Source organism: Falco naumanni, chromosome 11 (genome assembly GCF_017639655.2).
Source record: "Falco naumanni isolate bFalNau1 chromosome 11, bFalNau1.pat, whole genome shotgun sequence".
Lineage (NCBI taxonomy): Eukaryota > Metazoa > Chordata > Aves > Falconiformes > Falconidae > Falco > Falco naumanni.
The window spans coordinates 15,726,483-15,749,263 of record NC_054064.1 but is presented as its reverse complement, the minus strand read 5'-3'; the positions used below and the strand labels follow the sequence as shown (position 1 = coordinate 15,749,263).

Genomic DNA, 22,781 nt, shown 5'->3' with positions numbered 1-22,781 from the left:
ATCCACAGCAGATTGCAAGGGTTGAGGGAAGAGTCAGGGCTTGGTGAGACTAGTTAAAACACCTACTTAAAGATTGAAGCAATGGACTGCAAGCTAGATGCCATAAAGTTTTGCAGGCTTTTTTTTTTTTTCTGTTATGAAAATTGAGTAGAGCCCATGAAGATCCCATTTGCCGTGTAACACTGCTAATTATGTCTTTTCTCAGTAGGACATTTCTGTATTTGTGTGTTTTCATCATGGCAACTCCCTGTTCACTTAATACAGACAATGTTCTGGACCAGGGAGACTTCAGTCCAAGAACTGTTATGAGTAACAGAGCAATCAGGTTGCTCTGCACTAATTCAGTTGCTCTGCTTGCTTGGTGCTTGATTCCCATCTGTCAAGTGCCTTGAGACTACTTTGTCTCAGCATCAAACACACATGTGAAAGTTAATATGAAAAAGCAGTAACTGTCCCAAAGTTTAGCACAGCATGGTAGCGTTAGCTAAATAACACGAAGTATAGGACTTCTGTGAGGAAGGCAATGGCTAGTGCTGCATACTGTTCTCCAGTCTGTAAAATTAATAATACTGCAAGTGATGGTATAACCTGTTTGTCTGGGAGGAAGCAGTGCATTTGCCCTGAAAAGTCATTTGACAGAAAGTGATGCAAATGCAGTAATTGTAAGGGCTGTCTCTGGTACCTCTGCTACTAAAGCAGGAAGTTAGCTTTGAACTTACTGAAGGAGAAATAAGCCACATTCATTGTAAATAATTGATCGCTGTTCAAAAGAAAACCCTGAAACTCCTGAATGGGGAGAAAACAGGTTTTTATAAAATAGTACAGTTTTTTCCATTTACCATTTGTGAAACAATGTTCCGAAGAAAAACCTGCTGCTATTCTTTCTACATGTGAATATTCTCTGTGGAAGCTTACTAGTACATCTGGTGCATGTCTCCTTTGAAAGTTACACTGGTGAGTAATAAATTGAACTGGGGAAGACTCATTCTCTTCATGTTTCAGTTTCTTTTGTCTCCAGTGGGAAAGGCTGCAATGGGAATGTAAACAGAAGTATTTTTTTCCCTGAAATGAAATGTAAGCAGCTTTGGCTATCTGGTGGCCATTCACTTTCTGAGATTCCACTTCAAGTGATTTAACATTAACTGTTAAACAATAGAGTCTTTCCAGCCAGCTGAAATACACCTTATATTCATGTTTTCTTCACTGGCATTTTGAATAATTGCTTTCCTTTTCTTCTAATTACAAATTCTAAAAGTAGACCTATGAACAAGAGTGATTGTAGTGTTGTTTACTTGAATAAGGTCTTTTTGCCTTGTTTTGGCTTAGAATGCAACTCTACAAGCAGTTGCATGACCAGAATGGAGGGGTAAAGAGCAATAGGGTGGAAGGAGTTGGGTGAGGAAAAGAACAGGAACCTCTTACTCAGGCTTTGCTACTGGAAAAATTGTGATGTGGAACCATTTATCATGTTAAACTTCAGACATGTAGTTTGCCTTAGTTTCTGCATGATTATTTCATAGGAGAAGTGATTTGAAAATCAAGATGTGTTATATAAGTAAACTTGATTATTTTTTTTTTTTTCTACAGGAAACAATTCTTTCTTTTTGTATGCTTATGGTGTTTTTAGAAACATAAAGAGCAATGATATTACGCTTTTTGATTAGAAAAACCTGAAGACTTCTGAATGGGTTTCTAGTGAATCTTTAACATTAGAAATGGAAGCTCATGTGGAAGACTCTAGAACAGCAGCAATATTATGAGTTCTGCTGTTGGGAAGGAAAGGGATTTTTTATTAAATCAGTGGACTAGACCATTGGGGATCAACTGGGGACAAGATGAAGGGGGCAGCTGATAAATATATAAGCTATTGGCTGATCTCATTTGATGGCAGAATTAGGATGTTACCAGAGTTGGGCTGTGGCAAAATTTGTCCCTTTTAGCAGCAGTTACTTTCAATTAGTTTGGGCTAAGTGCAATTTACTTTCTTGTGAGTCATTACAATTACGGGAATGTAATCTTAGAAGTCCTGATTTGTATTTGTAATCAATAACATCTGTAATATTTATGTTAACATTACAGTTAGTTCTGTGTTTTCGTGTTATAACAGCACTTCTCATATATATTTAAAATGACCCCCATTTGTTTAGATGCAAAGTGTTTGCAAGCACTTATACACTGTTTGTCCTAAATAGCCAAAAAGATAGAATGAAATTCCCCAAATAATGAGATTTATTCTCTATTGAAAATTAATTAGTTCTCCCATGCATGCTTGCCGTTCTTTACACTTTAATTTCCAGTGGTGTACTGTGGGGTCTAACTGCCATCAGTGACAAACAGCAAAGTGGTTGTGAGTTTACACAAACTCAATAAATAAGGTATCCTTCCCTCCCACTATTTAAAGATTTCCTGGAAACGCTAAGGTCTTTGTATGTAGTCTTTGGAAGTGGGGGAGGAGGTTGTTTTTAGAAATTTGTCAGGGTCTAAATATGGTGTTAGAATTTACAATCAAAGAAGCAATTTGTAGGGAAAAATGTTTTTTTCTAACAGGGATGAGCCACACTGCTAGCAGATGTTTCTTTAACCTACTACATCTGACAGCATGGCTAGAGAGCTGGTGCATGTAGCTTTGATGACACAAGGTTTGGTGACACTTTGGGTGCATTCTGAATGTGATTTTTATGAAGCAAGAACATTTGTAGTATACAGCACCAAAATTACATATTGCAACTTGCTGTAATTACTGGGTAGCATGTTCAGGGAGCAGTCCTTGTAACATAATGTAAACTAATGTTCTTCTGTCTATTCAAAAAGCCAGGAGAAAGAGTCTTCTGTTTCAAATCTTAAAAGTACAGAGCGTCCTGGAGGTCACTGGGTGCCTCTGGCCTCCCAGCCTGTAAAAACAAGGCCTTTTAAAAAAATACTGCTAAAAATAGATTTGGATTCTGATATTACCTTCCTGGAAATATATCTTAAAATCTGTTTACAACGTTAAATGAAATTTGCAGGGGTACTTGGAGGTTAGAATGTAGCATTCTCTGCATACTCACTGCAGGTTTTTGACGGCTTTTCCTAAGCTTTCCATGGATCTCTCAGGAGGATGAGAAGAAGTGCGCTTTTTTTTTTTAGTCTTTCCTGAATTCCTGTGTTCAGAAGACTGGCCATTGCTTGTGCATTGGTCTCATTTACCAGCTTGTTTCAGTGCATACCTCTTCCTCTCTCAGACTGAAAATCAGGTAGCTGGGGGGGTTGCTGCTGCCATCACAGGCCATCTGGATTTCAGTACTTGGCCCTCAGCATTCCTAGGCTTGAAAAAAAGGCCCCTCACCCTTCAACGCTCTCTCCACCCTCTCCTTATGAGCGTACAAAATGCATCAGAACTGATACCCTCCACTGTAAAGACAGGTTTCTGCGATGGAAGTGAGGACAGTTTTGTGAGCTGTTTAGGTTTCCAAAAGCCTAGCATTGAATTAATGACATGCTGGTGTTGAACTGATCATATTAAAATAGAAGAGATGATGTGTTCTGGTTTTGCTCTACACTGTCTTTGATTTTCTTTTCCTCCCATTTTTCTTGTGTCTTTTCTTTATGCAGTTCTATTTAAAAATGTCATTTATTGACTATTGTTTTGGGGATGTCAGGTTTGGGGATTTGCCCAAATCCTGTTAAAGTCAAGTGAAAGTAATGACTCCACTAGCTCTCAGTGGAGATAAATTGAATTACTTGTAGAGTTTGCAAGAGCTGGATAAGTTATCTTGGCATTTTAATTTCTGTACATTTGTATATCATTCTTGCAAGACAATATTAAAATTTTGAAATCTGAAATTCCTTCTATTGCTTCTACCTTTTTAAAGACATGTAAGTTGTCAAGCACAGTAAACAGTGTTAACAGAAAGCTGTCATAGTTAAAAGTCCAGCTGTAGCCAATATAACTCTCCTTCTGAACCATATTTTAACATTCTTTAATTATGTGATTACATAAAATTTAAAACCAGATCCCCCTCACATTTTTTTCATCAAACGCAGGTGATGTGTGACACTGTTCTGTCGATGCTTGTATACAGTAGTACAAGAGAATGCCCTTGCCTATGTTACAGGTTAAATAAATGTTAGGAAATTACACATGATTTGCATTAGTTATTGTGAATTTAATGCATTGTTAGGGTGTCAAGAGAGTTGTTTGATTCCTGTTGTTGTGAATTAAACAGCGATAATAAGGCAGTTGCTTAGAGTTATGGTATTAATTATTTTGCTGACTGGTGATTAATATATTACTGAAAATTAAAAATATGTTATGCATGTGGAAACACTTAGGAGTTTTCATGGCAGCTTCTGGTTTACTAACGCTCACCTGATTTCCAAATAGGGATCTTACAAGTGGTTTCATATTCTTTTTGGAATACTTTGAAGACAAACTATGTTGTCTGATTGTACCTTTGTTTGAAGACTGGTACAATTGTATTTACAAGCAGTTCTTAAGTAGATAATAGTCAAGCCAAAAGCTTGTATAAGCTTTGATTATTATTATTATTATTATTATTATTATTATTATTTAAAAGAAAATAATTGAGAAACTGTAAGGTAAACTTCAGTCACCTTTAAAGAGTACTGTACACACAAAGACAAAAAAAAGTCTGTTTAAAGTGAAACTGAAGAGTTACTGCCCTGGACTTGTTACCTTCTCCCTTTGTGGTGTATTTTTGTAGTTAGGAACCAGATCATGAGAAACCTTTATTCCTGTAACTTCCACAGTGGTGATGGGGCGGTGTGCAGTACTGTGTTCTTGTCTGGGTTATTTTTTTTTATTGTTACAACATGCAGGAATTCTTTGGGACAGGCACTATGCAAAAGTCAAATGAAAAGGCTGTCCTTGTTTTAAGGAGATTTACTGAAATACGCACTTTTTAAAAGAAAGATTAATTACACAAGGTGCAGAGTATTACCTGCTCCAGCACCTGGCTTCATGTATTTTTCCCTAGGATAAATTGACATATAAAGGTTTGTTCAGTGCCCAGATGAATGGTATACATGAGTATCAAATTTGCAGAATTCTGAGCATCATGGACTTGCTGCATGGTATGTCTGGCACAGCCAGTGAGTCAGAGATGTCCAGTCTGACACTCAGTGCATATGCACGGAGTACAGTATGTCCAGAACGCATCTGACTTGTGTACTGCAGAACATGATGTTGGACTTGGACTAGAGCATCTTGGCCTGCATATGTGCAGGTACTGTTGCCCAAGATACCTTGAATCTGGAAGTTCCCACTTTCAGTGGTGAGATTCCTGTTTCCACTGAGGCATAATTTCCACACAGAAAAAGAGGACGCCACCAGAGGAACGCCAGATGTGTAATAGCCATTACTCAGCAAATCAAATGAACAGGTGCTGAAATGTTGGCTCTTCAAGCAGTCCCAGTAGCATTATTATGGCACAATGTGTGTGTTTACAACAAAATAAATGTGCAACACTGGAAAAAAACCCCACACAACCAAGATGATGTAATTAGTGTATGTTACAATACAATTTTTCTGCAATTTATTCAGTTAGACAACATATTTGTTGCAATTCACAAAGGCTTTTCAAAACTACTTACAATGTTGACACGATATATTTTTAAGGTGGAACTCTTCCACCTTAGCATTTTTTTCATATATATCACATATACAATTAGGATTATTTTTCTATTTTCCTTATTTTTAATTATCCTTGGTTTTATATTCAGTATTTTTCTAATGTTTTTAGATATCCGAGTAAGCCGATCAGAGTGAGTGTTGCTTGTCAGCAAGACGGTGTTGAACAGTGTAATTGGAAGTGGAAACCTAAAATAATTCACCACTTGATCTGGAAGGCAAGGTTTATTTCTGTGTTTTAGCACTGATGTACTTAAATGTACTATTTCTTCTCTTTGTATCTTTCTTACCATGACTGCTGTATGAAATCTTAGGTTTGGAAGTTACGGTAAGGAGCACCATCACCTTCACATGGCTGGAAGTGCACAGAGGGACAGAAATCTGTCTGTATGAAATAACATGCAGATCCAGGCTTTAGAGAGGGGGGAAAACAGTAGACCTGCTGGTATCAATGGAGACCAAGAATTAAACTCTAGGTAAGAATCTATAATAGTGCCAATACAAAATTTGCAAATAATGACAATATTAACGAGTAGCACTGCTGAAAGCAGTGCCTTTGCTAGAAGACAGTATCAGAAGTGAAAGAAGAATGAATAGTACGTTCTGCGGCTCCTAAACTGACAAAATTAGGACATAAAGTGTATTTCCTTTTGAAACAGTGTATTATAACACTTTAATATCTATGTCAAAATACGAAAAAAAAGCTTTACTATTTAAGAGAAATCAATTTTGAAATCAGTTCTCCGAAAAATATAAAATTATTACAAGTATTACTGAGTACTGTATTTGAGAACTAAGTGAAAAACAACTCCTTGTTTTCTTATTCAGGGCTTTTCTGATGGATTTCAACAGCATTTAGGTGTATATAATGGGAGTGTGCACCAGGTTTCATTGTTTCCTGTGCCACTAAGTAATATTCCTTCCCTGTTTCCTCAGGGCTTTTACAGATCAACAGAGGATGGAAAAATCACTAAAACTTATAGACACATTTTTGCAAAATCTTAAAAATTGGCAGACACTCAGGGGACGCTATATTGTCTGAAGAAACTACTTAACCTTTTCAGGCTAATGTATCTGCTGTTAAAATATCTTAATAAAACATTCTTTCTGCACTGTGGAGCATGCTGAAAGAGGCATAGTTAAATGCTGTGCAGCTGCTATGGCATGTGCCAAAGTTTAGACTGATCTAAGCGAGGCTTAGAAGCAATCTTTAGCATACAGATGAGTGATACTGTCCCAGGCATGCGCTCTGTCCTTTTACCTGATGTGCTGCTCCTCAAAATCTATCATGTAAATCAAAATACCTAGCATCACCAAGAACCGTGTTCTCTGCTTGAATTATGCTGATTTTAATTGACAGTCTGAACATCTTAAAAAAGCATTGCTTTCTGACCCTTTGCATGTTGAATTGTCGGGAAATTGTTTTTAGCACCCCTTGGCACCAATTTAATGCTTTTCAGTTGTATCCCATTACAAAGTACATCTTTCATTTTCTGCTGTTCTGACATCATCGGATTCTAGTCACTACCTGGTTCTATGGTGCTCTTGTGGCCAAGAGCCCAGACTCCTATAAGGCAAAAGGAAATATGTGCATGTGAAGAGAAGAATCCAGTATTATTTCAGGCTTCTTCCAGCTGTTTCTGGTGTGCTCTGTCTCTGAGATCAGGGCACCGAAAAGTCATGTTAATCTCAGAGCTCTCTGGTTTAAGCCTTTGGGAATGGAATGTTTTCTAGACCCCTAGTTTGCTGATCCCAAAGATGCACCCAGGTGCAGCTTTGTTTACCAAAGACCCAAGGACACATTTAACAAAGCCGCAGTACTGCCTCTGTTACAATCCTTTGTGCAGGCATGTCAAAGGAAAGAAAACACATGGAGGAATGTGAAGTGGACAAAGAAGGAAGCCAGGGGAGGATGACTGTGGGGAGGAAGAAAATGAAGTGACAGAAAAGGTGATAAGGATAAAATGGGAGAGGGCCAAAAGAGAAGTCAGAAGGACCTGGGAAAGAAAAAAAAAGAGGCGGAGTTCTGTGGATCATAATCAGTGCATCTGTCTTAATGTGGTTTGATGTTTTGTCCTAATGCTGACATGGTGCATTAGTGTAGCGCTTTGTAATGCAGCACAATAAACCCACAACGTGCTGTTTTACAGGTTTCAATAGCTTCTGGATGATTATAATCAGGACAGTAATACCAATAGAGAGGGTAATGCTGCAGGTGAGGTGTAACAGGGTGAAAGAGACAGCATGTGATGAGAGATAAATGGAGAAGACAGAAAAACTGGAAGAAAACTGAAGAAGGGAGACTGAGATAGAGGAAGAGGTTAGTGACCAGACAGCTTTCCAGAAACAAGCCCTTGTTCCATTACTGAGAGTAAGTACTACTGGCAGAAATGCTGTTTTAAAAGGGGAGGTGGCAGGAGCTAGGGAAGCTAAACTAACTGACTTAAGATGAAAAAGGGAAGGTGTGTTTACAGGAAGTAAACTAAAGCAGGGGAACGTGAAAGTATTGTTTAGTACAGTGCTACCTAAAAATGTACCAGGATCTGTTACAGTGACCTGTGCTGGAAAGGTAAGACACATTCTGCAGCACTCAATCTGAGCAGGTGTAACACAATACGTATCAATACACAAAATGTGTCTGCTGTTTGGAAAATGAAGATAACACTTCTCCTTCAGGGAAGCATACAGCTCAGCAACTGTTAACTGGGTACATGTAGGGTGTTTAAAAAAAGACAACAAACGAAGCATGTAGGTTCACTCTTTTTTTCTATGAATTTTTGTTTGAGGGAGGGAGGATTTTTTTAGAAATGGAGTCTTTTTTTTTTTCTTTTTTTTCTCCTTTTCTGTTTTCCTGACATTTTTCAGCTTTAGCTAAAACCAATTTTGGATTTTTTTTCCAGTCTCCTCTTTTCAGTCTTGGGCTTTCTGAATTAAATGCTGTGATATTAGCTGCCTACAGTTACTGTGATTGGACTCCATGGGTGGCCCGAGTAATTTTCAGACAATGGAGCTGGTTCTTTTCTCACTCACACCAGTGTAACTCTTTGGCTTCAGTGGAGTTACTCTTGATTCACAGTGTTGTGAAAGGAGAATTGTGCTTGCTCTTTCATACGTTCTTTCATCTCCATGATATTTTTGCTTACATGTATAATTGATTTTCTGGGAATATCTCCTGCTGCTGACAGGTAGACCTAGGAACTTCCTAAGACAGAAATAAATTTAAGCATTTTTTAGGTCACTGAGTTCAATCCACTGCTGCTGCAACACCATGTTATATAATTTTTTTATATACTAATCAGGCTTTACCATTCATTAAGAGTCTATTTTTACTACAATTGGTAAATTCAGACAGAAAGGTTAGTTACATTCTGTGTAAGTTCAAAACCACAACCAAAGTAATTTTCAAATGCTCTGAAAATATTCTCCTTTCTCACGTATGCCTCACTTTTCAGTACAGCAACCACGATAAAAGCTTCATTCTCGGCAGAAGTAGGCTCAGCTCTGAGAAAGCACGGTTCTGAAATTACAGGTGTGCTTGGGAAGAGGTATTGTGTAGTTTTCTATTTATGGTCACATCCCTCTCACAGATTTTAGTGGGAGTTACAAGCAGTCACCTGACAACATATTTTTACCATACCTGAAGTGCCACCCTGAAAGTAATTACAGAATGAGAAGGGTATGGAACAGGGTGTACAACTTGGCTGAGGATGGATTACTGCAGACTTCAACTTACTTACATTGGGCTGCCTTCCTCTTTACCACCCTGTCTTAGCAGACCCTGTCCGTTTCAGCAAAATTTGTTCCTTGTTTATGGAGTTCCTGGGCCTAATTGGCACAAAGCTGAAAACGATGAATATATCAAAGAAGTTTAATTGTAATTAAAGCATAGATGAAAAGCAGAGCCCAATTTTTCTCTTATGCAGTGTAAATAAGATGATTCAGCTGAAGCCAACAGAATTATGCTGTTATCTGTGAATGCTACTGCGATATCTCCATGTTCTACCGTCCCTATGGTCTTTCAACCTATGTGCCCAACATGGAATATAATTTCATGTTTTGCCCTGTGTCCCTAAATCTCTGTTCTACACATCACCTTAGCAAGCCCATTGCCTGTAGTTCCCTACCCTGCTGAAGCCTGGCTTCAGAAGTGGCATTTGTTACTGGGGGAGTTCTTGACAGTTACCATATAGCGGTGGCATCTTTGGTTTGCAGCTGCTGGAGAATGGTGGCTGTGTATCACAAGGGAGTGTGGAAGAGATGTATTAGTTGTGAAAGCCAGACTGTGGTCACTGTGTAGCAACCAGCTGACTGTGATGCCACTCCGGTGACTGTTTATCCTGCCCTTTGCTGCTGTATTTGTGATGCACAAATAGGTGCACAAGTTGCATCATCTAAGTATAGTAAGCCTCATACATTTGAGGAAATGCTCAAAGTAATTATTAAGTTCATGCGACGCTTTGTAGGAGTGGTAGAGTACACTCTTGGTTTTGTTGGAATTGCTTTGCACATGGAATACAGGCCCAGTGTGTTTGCTCTGAGGATCTCTTTGGGATTGCTGGACATGGGATACCCAAGGCAAGGCTGCTGCGCATACGCAGTAACATCCAACTTGATGAGATTATTAGATACCAAGAATCCCAGACACACAGGTGGCTCTCAGAATCTTCCTGGAGAACATTTCTGGTTGGAAAAGACGACAGACAATGAATCTAAGGCAACCTGGACTTCTGGCAGCTGCATCTAATCACGTCTACAGGCCTCCCTTCTATTGCAATACCTTCATACCTGTCACGTTAGAAAGGGGGGTTTCCATTAACCCTTTATATTCGATCAGCCTGTCAGTTTCCCCAGAAAGATGGGACCCTTGTGTCTGACCAGTCTGTCCACTACCTGCATTTTGATAGCCCGCCGTATTGGAGGGTGATTCGACTAACCTATTCAGGGTCCCCTGCTGACAGCATCACTGAGTCAAATCCCTTATGTCAACTACTCAGACCTCTGGAGACTTACACAAAATGAACTTCAGCTGAAGATTTTTATTATACAAAATGCAAGTTTGTGACAGGACAAGGTTCAAACATTGATGGTGGTAATACACTGACTGCAAAACAAGCTTAAACCAATACTCCTAATAACAGCTAGCACGAGTTCGTCATAGAATAGAGTTCCTACCCAGTAGGTGTCCCTATGGAGAAGACAGGTTCAGCCCATCAGCTGATCCCAGAAGTTATGATGGAGTCTTCCCTAATTTCTCTTCTTTCTAACTTACTTTTATACCTTTTCTTTACATTTAGGTGGAGCTTGGGTGACTCTAGTCATACATATTTTTGTTACTGATAGGTGTAAAATTCTCTTGCTTTACCTTTAAAGGTAAAGTCAAATAAAAACATAAAATGCGTGCTCAGTGAAGGGTGGTCATGCCTTGGAGGCAGTTAACTTTGGGATGAGGTGCGTGTGGTATTGCAATGAGATTATAATGAGCAAGGTTTGCCTGAGGAAAGTAATTTTGCCACAGTTGTTGGCTCAGCAGTGGGCATCGCGTGTATTCTTCATTTGACAAGTGCTATGTAGCTTATCAGCTGTGTGGTACCATCGAGTTCCCATTCCTGCAGGAGTACAACAGAGCCTGGCTGCGGTGTCTCCACTCTGCGCCACCCGTTACTGCTGACAGCACGTGGTAAGATGGCAGGGTGTGCTGCTTAGGGAGCCATGGTAAAGTAGATTCCGTGCATGCCGACCACCCTGAAAGTGGTAACTGTATGTTACCCTAAAAAGCTTTCTGTAATACTATGCTTCTATTAGGTCCCAGTTTTCCCTGATCTCCTCCAAAGTAATTTTCCCACAATACCCTATAGCCAGTTCTCTTTTATCTGCAAATTCTCTTTATCAGAAATCTGAGAGATATCCTGCTGAGTGCTCCCACGGAGAGCAGTCGCCAGCCAGGAATCCATACTGTATCGCCATTCTCAGCTTTACAGTCAATGAGCACATGTTGTTGGGCTGTTGAAAGATGGCATTGCCTCTGGTCATGATCTGCTGTGTGCTCCAAAATGTGCTGAACATGGGCCAAGGAGAGAGTGGTGAGGCAGGTCAAACTAGTTTCTTTCACCCACGCAGCACTGGGCCCAAGGAATTGTTTGGTAGGTTGTGTGCTACACAGGCTCTCTGATATAGAGGGGTTTGGGCAGGGTCTGGTTTGTCTTCTAGATGCTTCCTAACCTGTAAGTGTATGATGGTGACGCGTTGTTTTGAGGCTTAGAGCCCTGATAGGTGGTCTTTGGCAGAGTTACCTGTTCAGTTTAAGATATTGCCACTCTCAGCTGTCTGCTTTACCTTGCTGCTAGGTATTGCCACACTCTTACGGTGGGGACTCCAGGTCACAGGCTGGCATATTAAAAAACTACAGACTTTCATTGTTGTCCTTTGCTAGAACGGTCATGACCTGAGGCAGCTGGGAGAAATAACATCTTAAAACACAGCAGCTAAATCTGCTGAAGCTTGTTGTTCAGAGCCTTTGGTTGTTAACCATGAGCGAAAACAGTCATTGCCTGCATCCACAGACCTGAGAACAACCATTCCTGCCTTCACTGCCACTGTAGGTCCTCTGTCACCCCAGAGGTCCACAGCTTCTCCATGTGGAAGGCTGTTGTCAGAGTTACAACTTACAAGGGCAAGTGGTATGTACAAAGAAACTTCAAAGTCAGTGATGTTGGATTAAGCAGAAAGTACTGTTCTTTGGAAGGTGAATTATTGAACAAAATTTTTTTTCTGAATGTTTGTAGTTTATGTCATCTTGGAAATGGTTTATGATCCCACCATGCAGTTCTTAGGTTTTAGTGGCTGTTCTGCTTCACTAAAAACTGTAGACACAATAAAAATAGGTTGAAATCTTCCTGTATATGATGAATAAAATGACATCAGAGTAAAAGATGAGGGTTTTATCCCAGTTTTACTAAGATACTCTGTTGGTATGATACTGCTGTTTTTATTTGTCTACCTGTTTGTTTCTGGAATGGAAGAAGATTGAAAGCAGGAATGGGATCTCTTCCTTTACTCAGCTGAGAACATTTTGTGGAATTTTGTTAACAAAAATCAGTTTAAAAGCTGGTCAACCATAAGACACAAGTGGATAGTCCAAACTTCAGTAGTTCTGATGGTCACACTTACCCACAGTTTATGTTCAGCAATGGATTAAGCCAAGCTGGCTTGAAACAGTTACAGATGCTGGCGGGGCGCCCTGCTCACCTCCCACAGGTTACCCTTTCTACAGCAGGAATGGCTCAACGCCTCATTAATCAGTACCCCAGTTTCTGTGTGTTGCAGACCGGCACATTAAGGCAAGCCAGCATCAGTTTCTGTTCAGGCTCAGGCCACAGCATTCCTGCCCTGGGAGACATCTTGCAAGAGAGACCAGTGTACGTAGTTGGGGGAGATGATTTGCCAGTTGCAGCTTAATCTAGGGAGACATATATGTGAATACCTTCGACATTATGTTGTTTGAGAGAGGAGAATTTTTAAATTATTGATCTGAAGGATCAGGAATCCTTAACGGAAATGGAAAGCTGAGGTGGTTTAGGGTGCGCATGGGAGCAGGACATGGCAAGAGCAACAAGAGTCCTGACCATTATGCTTTCCAGTTGGTAAAAAAACTAAGGCCATGCATCATCATCATATTTAATTTTGTCAACGTAATTTTGCTTCTCTTTGATTTCTCAACATTATCCAACAGTTCAAAAATGTAAAATAATAATAAAAAGATGTGATTTTAGTCAAATCCAATTTATAAAAAGAGCAGGTGTCAGCAATAGCTGTTGTCAGTGTGGTGAGCACGTTGCCTGTGACCCCAGGTTGCTGCGCAGCGCCATCAGGGAGCGCAGAAACGGGTTCAAGGGGGCGGACGGTCCCATTAGCGTTTTTGCGGGGACGGGTTGAGACAATGGGGCTGCGTCCGTGCACGGCAGCGTGACCGGGGCGCTGCGGGAAGGCGGGCGGGATGCGATGCCTAACGGCGGGGCTTCCTCCCCCAGGCGGGAGCTGTTCTCAGCCCCGTCCGTTCAGCGGGACCCGGGGGCCAGAGCCCCTCCCGGGGCAACTGGCAGAGGCGGCCAGCGGGCGCCGGGGCCGGCGATGGCAGCTGCGGTACCGGGGCGGCCGGCCGCGGGCTGCCTCCCCGCCGTGCCGCGCAGGCGGCCGCTCCTCGGCGCTGTTACCGCGGCCGGCCGCCGCCGCCGAGCCCCGCCGCCCCAGCGCCCCTGCCGGGGGCCGCGCCTCAGCCGCCGCCAGGCCCGCGGGGCCGAGCGACAGGGGGAGCCGCTGCGGAGAGGGGAGGGGCCGGGGGAAGCCGCCGGCCCCTCAGAGGCGGCGAGCGGAGCCCGGCGGCAGGTGGCGGCGGCTGCTCGGCCCCTTTAAGGCTACGCCTGCCGTAACCCGATCGCCGCAGCCGGAGCCACCGGCGGAGCATCCTGCGCCTGGGAAGGGCTGTCCCGTCCCCGCCGCCGCGGGGAGGCATGGCGGAGGCGGCGGCGCGGCCCCGGTAGCCCCGCTCCCAGGTGCGGCGGGAGGGGGGGGGCCGGCGGATCTGTCGGGGCGCTGAGGGGCCGGTGGGGCGGGGGCGGTGCAGCCCTGTCCCCCCCACCCCGCGGGGCTGCGCGGCGCGGCCGCTGCCCTCCCTCGGTGAGGGGCCGCCCCCCGCACGGCGCCGCCCCCGGGGCCGCGGGCCGCAGCCGGCGGCGCTGGGCGCTGTGACCGCGCAAAGTGCGGCGGCTGCCCGCCTCCGCCCGCCGCCCGACCGCGCAGCCGGTGCCGCGGCGGCTGTGTGCGGCGCCCGCCTGCCCGGCGTCCGTCTGCCGGCCGGGGCTGTCGCCGGGGCTGTCGCCGCGGGCGGGCGCGGTGCGAGCGGCGGGCGCCTGGGCCGACGGGGAGAGCCAGGTAATGCCCGGCGCGGGGGAGCGCCCGGCGGCTGCTGCTGAGCCGTGCGCCGCCCGGGAGCTCGCCCGTCGGGGTCCCGGTGCCGCTCCGGGCCGGGGGGCTGCCCCTCCCTGTTGCTTTCCGACTGCGAACTTCTCCCCGGGTTGGAGGGGATCGGTGCCGGGAGCCGGCCGCGCAGCCCGTTTACTCAGCCGTTACAAAAAGCGTGCTCATCGAGGGGCATGGGGGTCCTAAGAGCAGAAAGCAAAGCGGAGCGTGGGGTGTTAGTTAGCCCTCGCAGAAAAAGGAATGGCTTAAGCTGTGAGTAGCTCGAATTTTATTGTGTTTTCTCCTCCGTGCTGCTTATTGAGCTAAGTAAGATACTGAAGGCAGGGTGCCTCTTTGAGTAGGAGCAATGGAAACCACCATTCAGAACCAACAGCGCAGCAAAACTCAAGCACTGCAGATGTTTTATTACTGGGTTTATTATAAAATGTGCAAACAGTCAGTAGTCCCGCGTTGCTCTCTGCAAATTAGTGTGGCAAGTTTTATGGTGATTGGATTTGGCTTTCGGTTTTAAACGGATCAGGAGAGCATGTGGCTGAATGGGATGTCCTGGTATCACTGGCAGCTTTAGGTGTAATCTTGTTTGGAAATTGATCCTACTCATCTTGATATCCAGCCTTAAAGAAAGCAAGGGCTGCAGGCCTTACGCCTTCCCCTGGGCCTCTTCGCTGAGTCTTGTGGTGATACAGTTGCGTTTCCTATTTTTATGATGTAAAAACTGCTGTGGAAACAGTGAAATGAGGAGAAGATAAATGCTTAAATGCCGTTGATGGTACAGCGCTTGGTAACTCTTCCTTTATCCTCTTTCACTAAGTGCTGACTTGTTTCTGTGAGAAGTTCTTAAGGGTATCGTATTGGGGTGAATGAATGTTGAGTCTTAATGTTGTTGGGTTTTTTCTTCTAAATTTCTAGTAGGACAGAATTGCAGGAAAACCACAGCATGGCAATAGCACATGAAAAGAGCGTACTTTTCGCTCTTACTGAGTGTGATTGATAAGCTGTGTTGTTAGCTTTTTCAAAAATACTGGGGTCGACAGAGTAACCTGATACAGCATTAGACATGTGTAAGCAATACCTAGCTGAAGATTGTTAGTTTCAAGCGTTTGTTGATACTTATTTACCTAAAGACTGCACTGAAAAGCTGCAAGAGTGAAGTTCTGATCATTAGTAACTACTGTCTTAACTGAATGGCTAAGACAGTAGTTTTTGGGTAAGCTAGGAAGAGACCACTGCTAAAAAAGTAACTGTGAAGAGCCAAGCTGGAGACAGGGTTTTGATAAAAGAACTACTTTGTAATTCAGGAAGAAAAGTACTATCTCCCCACCCAGCCTTCCACTAACTCAGAAATGGTATCAGCTGACTGAATGGTAATCAATGACTATGCAGTTTGGGTGATAAAGTGTCTGCTCATATATAATCCATGAACTTCTGTATCTTGATCAGGCTTTGCTGGCCGGCTATAAGAAGATACTGGGGCAGAAAAAACACAGTGTAGTTGAAGCCACCTTTGACTTACTAACTTTGGCCATAGTCCTCAGGGCAAAGAAATTGTATGTAATCAGAAGCTTATTATTTTTCTTTGAAGTGAAAAGCTTTGGTTCAACAACATAAATTATTTTTCTTTTAAATAAAAAAATCAACCTGTAAACAACAGTTAATTTTCATGTGAAACAGGATATGGTTGAAAACTTAAGAGATGCAAGAAAATGTTCATAGGTGAACTGTTCTTCCATCTCATGTGAAATGCTGTTTACACCTGGTCCTTGAATTGAATTAAAACGCAGCACTTGATTTGTCTAAGTAAAACATAAAATTATTCCTGGACTTGGTAGTTAATGTATTAAACAGTGTCTTGATAAACATATATGAAATCACCTTCTGAAATCAGTCTTGCAAAACTCCTAGGAGTATCTGTGAGACCAACCAGAGAGGCTGGGTGACTAGTTTCAGCTCTGCTGCCATCATACCTCTCACCTTCGTAGGCATCACTGTTCTACACTTGATGCTAAAACTCCTGAGAGAGGTACATAATGCTTCCGAAAGTCAGATCGCACACTTTTCATGCAAGTACTTTTTCTTAAAACGAATTCCCTGTGCAGGCTCCTTAGAAGAAAGATGAGCTCTTCCAATGCATTTTTTGCATGGGAGTTTTTTTGTTTGATTCCATAATCTCCTGTGCTAAAATGAACACCTGTCACACGCTGAAATGTTACTTATCTAATAAAATCTTCTGATACTAAGGAAACAAAACGAAATATGGGTTTCTTTTGTCCAAGAGATTATGTCAGTGTCTTTGAAACTCAGAGGTATTAGTATAGTCATTGCAGATGAATAAAATTGGTAGCATCATGAGAATTGCTATATTTTAGTCAAAAGGATGAAGTAGGTGTGATTGATGTTCAGTGATTTTGCTGTTTTTCTGAAGAGAATTGTCTTCAACATGCATTTTGGCTTGCTTTGCTTTAGGAATTAAAGCATCTAAGATTTTATTATTTTTTTTCCTGACGTGGTCCAAGAGAGGACTTGCTTACTACAAATGAGATTATGTAATAATGAAGTTTTGGCCCTGGGAGTAGAATCTGGAATGGACCCTGTACAGTGCTTATAAGTGGGTTTAAACTGGAAGATATAAAACTGAATTGGTTGTTTCATTACTTCAAATGGGAAAGTTTTAGAAAACCAGGCCTAATACCCATTGTCTCTAGTACTTTAAGCTGTAAAAAGTACATAAAATTTGATTTGTATCTTCTTGGTTAGTAGGCAGATGGAGAAGTATGTGGAGAAAAGTGTAAGAAGTACTTGAGAGAATACTGGATATTCAGGATAGTGTTTGAAGTTGGAAGTTTTAATAAACTGACATTAAAAAGTGTGCAAGACCAGTATGCTGCTGAACTAGAACAGGCCATCAGATAAACAACTGGAGTGAACCAGAGTTTGTTGCAATTTGGTTTGGAGTAAAAATGCACTTGGGAACTGAATCTTCTGATCATGCCCACCTACTGCCCTTTGGTTTGTGTGGCACAGCTGTCTTAGAGCATGCAAGCTGGATTCCTTTCGTGTTAAGCTGAGCAGGAAGATAGGCCTGAAGAGCAGATCAAATGCAATCTGACAAGTGCGGAGTCCCTAGTACAGAATTAAAGCTGGTTTGAAGTAAACACTTGAAATCCACGTGATAATAGATGCAGGTTTCACTCGGCAAGTCTGCTCTTACTGGTCTTGCATTCTGCTTATATAGTTGTAGCTTTTACTATGGGTACTAGTCAAATAAAGTTTTCAGATAATTCACTTTCTTTTTTTACTCTTCAGTTCCTGGGTGGTGGTGGTGGGGGGAATTGTAAGAGGAGGGAGAAATTTTTGAGATCATTGAACTGTAAGCTTCTAAGTCTTGGAAGAGAAAGGTATTTTTTATTCCTGGTCTGTTATACACCTTTTGTTAAAGTTCTGAGTTTAAATGTAAATCATGTTTCAGTATATTCACCATTCACACTACCAAGTGAGAATATTGTACTTAATTTTTTAAAAACTTATTACTTTAACTGGTGGACTTTTCCTTCTCCCCCCGCCCCCAAGTGTGTTTTTTTTCCATCTGCAATGCAGATGAAATTAAAAAAAAAAATCTAAGGCATGTTCCCTCATTCCATAATGCATGTGAACTAAAGGTGGACACAAATATATAATTTTATCAGTTTTCGCTGACTACTAGGTTGTTGTAGTAACATCAAATTATGGCAGCCTCTAAGTCTTAATTTTATTTTTGGATATTTTCTTCAGTAAAAACAATTTAAATACTGTAAATTAAGCCATTTGGCTTCTTCCCCCCCCCCCCCCTTTTTTTTTTTTTTTATAACTTTGTAACTTGTGCTAGTCCTGGAACGTAAAACAGTTCATAACACGATCAAACTGGAGATGTATGTCAGAAGTTTGTGGCTTCTGGGAAAATAGTCAGTCTTGCAAAATACTGGCGACTCAGGAGAAATGATTGAAGCATTTAGAGACTGACATTTCTGTTTGGAATGGTTTAGCTGTTTATTTAGGCCTCATGAGATAGCTAAACGTCCAGCATCTGAAAAGTGCATCTGCGGTGATGATAGGAAGCTTTTCAGTGTGTTCTGAAACTATGCAAAGTTTAGACTTCCATGTAAAGAAGGAGAAAAAATCTCAAATACAATAGCCTACTTGCTGTCACGAAGAGAATCCCTCAACTGTGAATGAAGTGCAAACTGAGAACTGCTGTCTGTAAAGTATACAAACATAATGCTGCAGCGAGGCTATTGCTTCCTGAGGCTGACCTGGAAATCTCTCTACTACGCTTATCTGATTTCACTGTTGCTTTTCAAAATCCTGTCGGCAGCAGTCAGTCTGGTAAGAATGAGATGAGTTTTAACTTTGCAGCTTCTTGGGACAGGAGTAGAGGCTTCTGAGGTGGCAGGTGCACTGGTCAGTTGTCCTCCCTGCCCCTTCTGTGTGATAAAATACATGCCACTTTAGACAACAAAAATTTATAGTATGCAAATGTTAAAAAAAACCCGAAACCCAAACCAAAATACAACTTTCATGTATAAAAGTTTGGGGATACTTTTGTACTATTAAGGCTTAAGTAGGAACGTTGAACAGGATGAAACTTCTAGCGAATAGTATTGCTGTTGATGTTAGCTCTCAAAAACACTTTCTGTGGCTGCTTAAAATAATTAGATGGAGAATGGACTGAAATTACCTTCTGCTTCTCTTCACAGGCTGATGAACAATGGCATCCTTCAGCAACCTGACTATTGGCATCGCTGTTGCCAGTTTTACTGTATTTCAGCTCCTGTTCCATGTTTTAAGTTCTTGGGTGTCAACACGAATAACACCTGGTTTTAACAGTCTCAGCGAAAAAAGGAAGATCGAGTGGAATTCCAGGTAGACTGTTCAAAACAAACCGCAGTTAATGACCTATCTGAAATTGTCAACAAATGAACCACCTGTGTGTGTATGTGTAAAGCTGCAGAAAACGTTGTTAGTTAAACATCTGTAAAGGTTAGAGGGACGGCTCTAGGCACTTGACAAACTCTGAATGTCAAATGCTGAAATGTGAAAGTCAGTAAAGAAAGAAAAATGATGACTGGTGAGTGTTAATAAGCCGAGGTGGATTAATTTTAAATGGCTCTCCTGTGACACTTCTGTTAGAGGTACAAAATTCCCTTCCCCCAAACATACATGAAAATCAAAAGTATCGCAACTTATTCTATGATGTAAATGCTACTTTATATCTGGTAATGCTTGTTTATATCTGGTTATGCTTTTGGGTGCAAAGTAAATTGTTTGCTCTTCTCCTGGTTGTATTACACTACAACCTGTTGTATATAAGTTACGGTTTTCTAAGAAATTTGATGAATCTTTAGTGTAGCACTGGAGCGAGACAAGGTCAGACCGGTACATCTGTGTGTTGGTGGGGAAGGAGACCACAAGAAGCGGAGGGGGAAGCTGTGACAGACACGGGTTACACATTCGGGATGGGAGTTGTGGAAACTCCATCTGAAAACCTTCCTCATTCCCCTGTGTTTCTGCAGTTCGTCACTCAGGCAGTTCGACCTGTATTACACTTGTCTCCTCAGACAGCACTGTTAAAAACTTGTTCAGCCCTGTGAATTTCCTGGGTGCCTTCCTCTCTTTTAAGCTATAAAAGAAGTACAGGGTAGTAATTGCAAACAGGGTGATCACTGAGGTTTTATTTGCAATATACTCTGAAAAGGGTACATATAGTACACAAGCTTCTCCAGTTGAAATGAATTGATACAGTATAACTTTATGCTTGAGTAGCCTATTACAACTTTAAAATATTTGCCAGGTGTTTCTCAAATTTGAAGCTCAAAAATGCGTACTGTGTGGCTGGACTAAAAATGCATTACTCGTATCATTGTTCCTCAGTGCTGTTCAAAGGCAGTATCAGGTGGATACTTTTAAAGTTGTTTCCATTGTTCTAGGCAGCATTAGCAACTCAAATAGTCTTGCTCTGCCATTTGGCAAATGTCCACCTGCAGTGTTCTTAAAGACACCATCTTAATTTCATTCAATCTTTGAATAATTACCAATCTACTGGAACAACTGTAGGATGCCAGTTCTAGATATCAGTGCAGCTTAGGTTTATCTCTGTGTTACAATTGACAATACAGGCTGACAGGGAAACTAAATTAAACTGTTAATCATGTTGAAGCTGAACTTTTGTCTCTAAGCCACATCAAGTGACCCTTGAATTGCATAATAGGCTTTCTGAGAACTTATCCCATGCCTGGTAGCACTATGCTAAGTTGTAGTGCTTTTCATAATAACATGTCAATTGTTTTACACATCATAAGTGTGCTGGAAATAAGCTGCTCTGTAATTTCTGGGCTGCTTTGTGGTAAGGTGTTTAACTACTGAAGTTAATACAGCATCCCAGGCTGTGTCATTTTTTTTACTTCTTTCCCCATGTTTTCCCTTGGGGCTGATGATAGGATGTAGATGTCAGTACACGGATGAGTCATGGTGCGGTGCTATATCCAGTCTGGAGTCAGAAGGCATGAAACACAAAGCATCGTTCATCAACAGGTTGTTGATGTTACACCTGAGGAGGGCATGAAGTGAAAGAAAGGTGAACTGTGCTTGCACTTCTAGAAAAGCTTGCCTGTTAGCTCTGCTAACCCCACACGGTGTTCTGTCAAACTGCCTCATCACTCCAGTTTCACCAAAGCAAAGAGACACCCCAGGGAATATCCTGTATGTTCAGAGAATGTAGATGGACATATGTACTCTGCAGACAGCTGTGCAGGTAGAGAAAGTTACTATCCTCTGGTAAAATGAATTGGGTTAACCTCAATGATTGAGAAGTAGATGGTTGTTATTTTGTCCTATATTGAACTGGTGTGGGGAGTGCTCGCACAAATGGTTCTGTTGGCAGTCCTGAAGGAAACTGGCACAGAGGATGGTTATGCATTTTTATCAGCTCAGCTGGGTCTGGAAGAGGGCATCTGCCTGAAATGAGCTGTAGCATTGAAAATATATTGTTGCAGTTCGGAGGGTTTTGTAATCAAGCATATGAGCTGCAAGTCTGGACTGTGTTTTTCATACTGCCAATTTTTTCATTCTGACCTTCCAAGAATTAAGAAGCAATAAAGTAATTGCTCCTGGAATCTTTAGCATGTAGATGCTGAAGCTGAGTTAAAAACTACTTCGACACAGATGTAGCATAACTCCTTAAGTTGTTGTGCATAAATTCCTTTCACCTCTTCTATAACACGTTTGTACTGCTATTAAGCAGTTATGAAAAAAATATATATACAATGATAAAGGAACAAGTATGCAACTTAGCAGTGCAACTTCTTCCTTTGCAGTTTAATGAGGAGTTAAAGGATGCAAGCTTTGACAGTAATTTCAAGGAAATGTGCAGAGCTTGATAGCTTGACCTAGATTCCATATTAAAGTGGAGTGTTGCACTATTTCCCTTCTTGTGCCCTCTCGTCTATGGAGGAACTTCAAAGTCCAGACTTCAGGAGGAAATCTGCTTTCCCCCGCCCTAGCCCCTTCTCCTTGAAGTGCTGTGCTTGTGTATAGCTTGTATTCTAAACACTAAGGTTTGGATAAAGTCACTCCTGAGACGAATTATAATTGTAAATTAATGAGCTATATTCTAGGACAAATTGTACTTCTTTCAGCATTATGCTCTCGTGAAGTTCAAAAATCCTAAGTATTTCTCAAACAGTAATATATGCCATGCTTTGTTTTTAAAAAGGTAAAAAGGAAGAAATGTTCCTAGCTCTCTGTTAATTCTGTTGCAAGAGTAGACTTTTAACGGTAATTAATAGTTTAATTAAAATTCTGATAACTAAATTTTTCTTTCTTTGTTTAAAAAAAAAAAAGAAAAAAGCAGCTGTGCTGTGATAGTTAGTAAATGTTCTCATCCAGCTTGTTACATTTGATTATTCATATTATATTAATCTGCATTTAGTTTTTGGAACACTGTTGAAAAAGTTGGTGAAAACACCACGATGACGCTCTTTAAACAAACTGTAACTGGAGACTTCTTTTATTAAAAGTTACAGAATCTAATGCTAATAGACAATAATATAACTTCTGGAAACAGACTGGGGATTATAACCAACTTTGCAGCCTTCCACAAGACTGAAGATGCTTTCTTCAAATCGTGTGGTAGAGTTTAGACTCC

The 22,781-nt window shown here is 41.6% G+C and overlaps 1 protein-coding gene across 4 annotated transcripts in view; it reads left to right on the top strand.

Annotated features, from left to right (window-relative positions):
• Positions 1–22,781, top strand: part of LOC121095645 (TLC domain-containing protein 4-B-like) — a 45,767-nt gene that overhangs the window by 1,912 nt on the left and 21,074 nt on the right. The window contains exons 1-2 of one of the 4 annotated variants that reach the window (XM_040610790.1): positions 13,985–14,178; positions 19,336–19,501. In XM_040610790.1, the coding sequence (XP_040466724.1) occupies positions 19,347–19,501 (155 nt within the window). In that variant the 5' untranslated portion in view covers positions 13,985–14,178; positions 19,336–19,346. Of the gene's footprint in view, positions 1–13,984; positions 14,179–14,387; positions 14,558–14,587; positions 14,858–19,335; positions 19,502–22,781 lie in introns of those variants that run through there. The other 3 variants (XM_040610791.1, XM_040610792.1, XM_040610793.1) reach the window with 3 other exon arrangements.